The 7,198-nt window shown below is 36.8% G+C and overlaps 1 protein-coding gene across 1 annotated transcript in view; it reads right to left on the reverse strand.

Moving 5' to 3' along the window:
- The window catches only part of LOC109849147 (cyclic dof factor 3-like), a 7,722-nt gene extending 1,466 nt beyond the window's left edge, over positions 1 to 6,256 (reverse strand). The window contains exons 1-2 of the mRNA XM_020418960.1: positions 6,072 to 6,256; positions 4 to 820 (exon numbers count right to left, since the gene is read on the reverse strand). Of these exons, the coding sequence (XP_020274549.1) occupies positions 4 to 820; positions 6,072 to 6,182 (928 nt within the window). The 5' untranslated portion in view covers positions 6,183 to 6,256. The remainder of the gene's footprint in view (positions 1 to 3; positions 821 to 6,071) is intronic.

Genomic DNA, 7,198 nt, shown 5'->3' on the forward strand with positions numbered 1-7,198 from the left:
CAGCAGTTGCTGCTGCTGCTGCAACACTGTTCCATCCAGCGCTCCAAGGATAAGGCCAAGGAGGGCCAGGATAAAACTGAAGAGGATTCATAGGAGTAAATCCATTACAAAGTCCCGGCATGCCATTTTGTTCAGGGAATCCATTTTCTTGACAATTAGAAGCTGTCACAGAGGAAGAAGCACAAGATGGTTCTTCTGTGTTGATATCTGTTTTCTTTTGCTCGCCCAGATTGAGAACAGAAGACATGGACTCACAAAGTGGTGCTTCTGGTCCAAACTTTAAGACTGTACCATTTCCCTTCAAAGACATCATAGGAGGTCCACAAGAGAGAGGTTGATGATGATGAGTTGGATCAATTGCTTCTCTTGCTGATGCCAATCCTTCAGGTGACATCATTATATGACGGTAGTGTGAAGCAGAGTGCTTGTTTTTACGCCTTCCAGCACCCACAGGGACATTCCTCATGGTTCCTCCAGCAGTCCAATATCTCTGGCAATTCTTGCAAAAGTGTCTCGGTTGGTTGACATTGTAATTGTTGTAGTAACAGAACTTGGTATCTAAACTGTTGCATCGAGGACATGGAAGAATCTTATCTGGCTTCTTCAGAACCTTTTCTTGTCCGGAGGTGTCAGCCTCGGACTGTTCTTGCTCGGGTTTGGAATCCGACTTTTCTGTGACATCCTGAGAGGATGTTTGTTGGTTACTTTCAATAGGATTGTTCAAACCAGAGGTATTGTTGTGATCATCTTGCCCTTGGTCTCTTGTGATGTCAAGTTCCTTGTCTTTGACAACATCATTTGTTGTTTCTGCGCCCATATCCTGCAACACAAATTGAAAACAATTCACTTTTAAACATGTGATGAGTTGAACACAACGCTTTCACACAAATCAATTTCAGAGTGCAGGCCTAATTGAAAGAGAGGAGGTAGACCCTAGAACAACTTCGGCAGAAAAGTTCACCTTTCAAAAAGGTCCAGTTGTACACTACTTATCAACAAACTGTATTTTAAGTAATTAGAGCAAAAGTGCGGAATAAAGACTATTAATATTGCTGTTATTGTTATAAAGCACAGTTGTAGAGTTTCAAACTTCACAATTTCTGCTTGCATATTCAAGCTTCTTATACGAGAATTGAAAACATGCATGTTCCAGCTTAAGAAGAACATACTGGAAAGAAACTTCCCCCTAGAAAGCCAGACTTATCTTTGGTCAATAGGCCATTAGGATAATATAGATACATGTTCCACATAGGCTGAAAATGCGCAGTTGCTTTCTAGCCTAAAGAGGCAGAACATGAAATTTATAAATTTTTATGTAGAAATACATCAATTTCAGTCAATAAAATTTACCGAAAACCAGAAAGACACACGTAAATCATGCTACTGCAGATTTTTTTTGGGGGTTTATCGTCCTGTTTATAAACTTAAATGGCAGCATATATTAATTTTCATCAACTTGCAAATGTTGTACAAGATTCATACTCAGAAAGTTCTACGAGATGCCAAATTCTCGGAGAACTACTATTCACATATTTTATGGGAAATATTGAAGAGAACTATAAAACAGACGTGCTTAAGTTGGTATTTAGCTTGCTAGCATAAGAGGTTTCCTAAATGACTAATGTGAAATATTTCACATCAGTCCTAATCCATCTACTAGCCATTGGGGGAGGTTCCGAGAATACAGCTCCATTCACAAAGCAATTTCTGTTGCATGCAACAAGGCCTGCAGGTAAACAAGCGCGGTTCCAATTTTAAAAGCTGTAATATTTGGAAACAGAAGTATCTGGTTACAAATAACCATGCTGGACTGGATTCAAATATAGCAACAAATGACAGATTCTCGCTTTGTTTGCTGAAGTGCACACTCAAGGATTAATTGCCAGAAACTGTTTTATAACATTATCATGGCTTTTTCATAGTCTCCATCAGAAACCAAAAGAGATCCACGAGATCCTGTTTCTATAATTTCTAGATGCTGAAAAGAGTGTTGCACTCTAACACAGACATAGTGATGGACATGAGCAATGCTCAGAAGTCCATGTAGAAGGACAAATTTGTACATGGCCTTCATCAAGGTTACATATGCCCGATGTAGAATGATACAAACCTGATGGACATGAGATACACGGACGTGTACACACATGCACCCATGCAGGCACAAATACATAAAGTGGATATGAGGTAACAGAGTGAACAAGGAGTGAATTGACAGAGTGTGCTTTTTACCGAACTTATATGATCCAAGGTGTTATTCTGGAAATATGAAGAGTCAACATGTGATAATTCAAAATAAGGAAGGGGTCAACATGTGACAATTCAAAATAAGGAAGGGTTCATATGGAAATTAGAAGGTGAATATTGATACCCAACTCAAATGATTTAAGTGTCGAATGGAGACATAAAAATTAGACATGCAAATGGAGATAAATTAAGGGTATAAAAATCGATAAGGAACCTTTAGTTTTCAGGTGCATATAGGCTTCATATTTGTCAAGATAGTCAAACATGGAGTGAAGTACTAAAGCGTCTAGTCACAATACAGATGACAAGCCAATCTTTTGTAGGGAGAAGGGTTCAACCCATCATAATTTATTGCTTATGTTTGTTCAAACTTCTATATAAATAAGCTCAAAGTTGTTGACCCTTCCCCTTTTTGCTTTTTTCTATTTGTGCTCCTTTATTTTTCTCTCAGTAATTTACAGGAAAAAAATTTAACAGGAGGCTTTCCTGATAGAAACCATATCACTGGACAGTAAAAATAACCTTCTACCTTAATTTCTTAATCACTAGATTCACGACTTTAGAAGATATTATATTCTTGTTTTTAGGTTTCCTTCTTATTTAGTATTTTTCTTTATTTATATGTACTTTTCTTATTAGATATTTCCTTTCATAGATATTCCACAAGGTGTATAGATATGTGGTTTTGGTCTCCTAGTCAATGAATATAGAACTTTTTCTCTCCTTTTATTTCACCATGGTATTAGAGAAAGCTTCTGAATCCCAAGGATTTTTATTATTCCTTAACCTTGGAACATCGAAGGGATTTTACGACAACATCATCTTCATGCAGCTTCGACACAAACAAAAAAAAATCATCCTCTTCATATCTATTGGATTCGACCTTGCCTACAACTTCACTGACAATTTCGTTTTCACGTTTTCCTCATTCATTGGATTTGACCTCGCCTTTGACATGGCATATGATTCACATCCCTATGCTCCAAAGTTGAGATTAACTCCTCTTCAAAATATACATGCATGGACAAGCAATTATGGCGATCTTCTATTGGACGAGTTTGTTGAGCCTAATAATATGAAACTCATGCAATGTATAACATGAATATTTGAAGGTCTCTCATTGTTTCTTATCACACAATTAATATTCATTGGAAGTGTGCCACCTTCTCGTCCGTGTAACGTATTACTCATTCATTCTTCTAGCGTTTTATATTGATTTGCATCGATCGACCCGCTCTCATTTGTCGTCATCTTCCCGACATCCAATATCTCGTCTTTTGTGATTTTTCGGTGTCTTTTAGTCTCATTGGATCTTTTTTTGTGTGGATCAACTACAGTTATGTAATGGTATGGTTTTTAATTTTTCTTGGAAAGTTTTTGTGTCTATGCCACTTAGGAAGCTTCCTTTTTCCCAATGTTGTTCGTGAAGCCTCTATTTCTCTGTCGCTCGTGGATATCTTTTATCTTGACATCACTTGCAAAGCTTCTTTTCCTCGACATGGATATTAAGTATCTTTTATCTTGACATCGCTTATGAAGCTTCTTATTTTTGGCATTATTCTCACCTTAAAGAGTTTTATAGTCATGTTTTACATGATCGGGTTCGTTTCTATCACTTTTATGCGAGTATGACCGTAATATCATAAGGAGAAAACAATTTAACTCTTCTTGGGACAAGTTGCATCTTGCTAATCTCTATATTCTAGATTGAGGGGGGAGTATAAGAAGATATTATCTTTTTATTTAGGATTTTAGTTTATTATAGATTTCCTTCTTATTTAGGATTATTCTTCATTTATGTTTACTTTTCTTAATGAAGAAGCTGACAACTTTTTATGTTTAGTAATAACCAGACTCCATAGGATTTTATAGATGAATATGTTAACAAAAGTTTGAACAAAAATGCTTGTGGGAGTGTAAATCTAGATATTTGGCTTATTCTATTACTTGGAGATGAATGTATTTCCCTAGAGCAAATCTTCTCACCTGACCCATCTCCTCAAGAACTTTTTACATATATAGGGAATATAAAGTTCACTCCTAGGTGTAAGTATGAGTTTAAACAGCATCATCAACAAGATAGACACATTCTCCCAGCTAACTAGTCATTATAGTTCATGGTAGAACTTCATCATCACAAAAGATAGGTCTTATACAACGGATATTTGAACATAATGGCTGCATGCTAGTGCCATAAGTTTCTCCAAGTTGCTTTAGCAAGAAATAGCATCATTCTAAGCCAGAACATAAGCAATAGAGGTCAACAGACACACATGTATGTGTGCATGCGTATAATGCATGTACATAGGTGGACATGAATGCACGCATGCACAAAAAACGAGGATCCAAATAAAACTTTCTGAAATGCAAAAGTCATTGAAAAATCTTTCAGTGGGATGAAATATCAACATTTCTATGATAATTTTCTGCCAATTAGTGATATAACAGCCTAAAATTGACAACTTAATCTACGGATAGAAGTCATATATCCTCCCATAATTCTTCAAAAGGAATTTCACATTCTAGCAAGACAACTAGAACCAGCTCAGGCTCAAAAATTCATATTTGCATAATCATTCTATAAGATTTCCACAGGATCTTATACAACTTATTTCTTTTTGTACAAAGTTTGATTTTGTTAGGTGTTAGTTGACTTAAATATCAGGTGTTATTGAGATATTAGGTTAATTTTATACGTAGTCTTGTAATTAGTAATTTTGGTTTTTCTATAACTAAAGATACATATAACCAGAATAGGTAGCTTTGGTGGTGGATGAAAATTCATTTATTGTTTATTGAGTGCTGTGTTACATTTCTGATACTCTACACATAAACCAATGAACAAAAAGGAAATAGGCTAACAGGAAGAAAAAAAACCACAGTCGTTTACTTCCTTCTCTCTCTCTCCAGCATCTCCGCTCATATCTAAGAATATTACGTTGAATTAACCAATCAAAATCCACAAATGGAAAAAACAAATGACCTTATTTTTCTTTCTTCTTCTCACTCTGTGTCGTTTTAAGAGTTCAACCGATAACCGTCCTTAGCACTGAATATAGGGAAACACCAGATTCCAGACAACTTCCTTAGAAGAAACACTAAATTAATCGCAAACTAAACATAAATAATCAGATACAAATTAAAAAGGTGGCAAATAATAGTAATTCACACCAGAAGTAGAACCATTGGAAACTATTCCTCCTACTATTTTGCTATTGGTGAAGGGTTTCACAAATTATCACACAAACCACTAAAAACATATTGAATACACAAATTTATACAAACACCAACTTGAACTATAAACATTTAACAAATAACAGCCAGGCCTTCTCCACAAAAAATCCTAGGAAAAAACCACCCGCAAGTAATCACAAATTAGTTGATACTTATAATACCACAACAGGAGTTGTTGGATTAAAAAACCAATCTCTATCAATAAAAAAAGCGAAAATCTCAAAGCATTTTCCTTCCTAAAAGCAAAAATAAGAGTCCTGGCTAACCTAATCACCCACGTTTAATCCACTAAATTCTAATAAAGATCAAAAGCATATAAAATTCCGAAATTTTCTTTTTTTTTTAGAACAACAAGAAGTAATTAGAACCAGTTAATCCCACAAATCAACCAGGATTTCGTGCTGAAATCGATAAATCCTTTTGACATAAAGAGGAACAAAATCATAATTTTACTAAATTCAACTTAAAACCTAAAGCAACCTCCTCCTTTTTAAACCCCCTTACAAGCGACCATCAAGAAACTCAAACAATTTTTCGAAAACCCTAAACTCTCAAAAAAAATTGCAAAATTATAGCTCTTTTCTGATTCTTACCCTATCTTCGCCGGCCGTCTCCGCTATCGGATCCAGATCAGAACCCGTACCCGGCCCGCTCTCGATCAGCGGGATCGTCTTGCCAAAAAGCTTAATCGCAGGATCCCCCATTGAGAGAGAGAGAGAGAGGAGAGAGAAAGTAGAGAGAGAAAAAGGAGACCGAGAACTGAGAGAACGATTAAAGAACTACAGGAGGCTCGAGGGGTAGAAAAGGAGCTCTGGGGTGACCGGCAGTTGACGGTATCAGGTAGGGACGGGTGCCAGCTGGAATCCCAGTCAGCAGGTAGGGGGATTTTCATCCACGAGTTCTTGTGGCTGGAGATCGAGTGGGTGACGTAAGCGGAGGAAAAGGGCAGGGCGAAAAGATAGAGTGGGGCCAGCAAGCGAAGCAACGCCCTTTTGCCTTTTGACTTGTAGCCTTCTCTTTTTTGTAAAGTTTTGAGGATTTTTATTTTGGGATTTACGGGATTGACACTCGGTTTGTGGATAATGATGGCTGTGCCACTCCAGTTTAGATTCTTTGAATCGAAGTTAACTGGACGATGTTACCCCTTGGGTCTCTTGAGGTTAAAGCATGGGCCTCTGGCACGCGACTCTCACGTGCCAAATTTCCCATGGAGAATGTCTACGATTACTAATTCTATCCAAAACGGAAGGATTTGGGTGGAAAAGCACTATAATATTAGTTGAATGTATCTGCAGCATATTCTAATTTATTCTGAGAAGTGCTCCGAATTAGTCCATTAAATCTCCAATAATTTTTATTAGTGAATCAAATAATTGAAATTACTCGAACATCCCTTAAATTGTAAAGGGTCTTGCAATTTGATCTATCAATTATGAAAGTACCTTTGAATATATCTTTTCTGAAACGCAAAGGGTGTTTTTTTTTTTTTTTTGTGAACAGCATTATGTTAAGTGAGGACTAACTTGTAAAACCCCCAGAATTTCAAAAGACTTCTTATTAGCGATTTTTAAGATTTGAGACAGTAATATGGAATTATTTGAATTTGAGGGAATAATATTAAAAAAAACACATAAACAGGAGGCAGCCTCCGTGGCGGTCTCGCAGGCATGTGAACAGAGTGCCCCGGCTTTTCTGCCCTCGCGGAGCAGGACAGCCGGCT

This window comes from Asparagus officinalis, chromosome 7 (assembly GCF_001876935.1).
Source record: "Asparagus officinalis chromosome 7, Aspof.V1, whole genome shotgun sequence".
NCBI classification, from domain to species: domain Eukaryota; kingdom Viridiplantae; phylum Streptophyta; class Magnoliopsida; order Asparagales; family Asparagaceae; genus Asparagus; species Asparagus officinalis.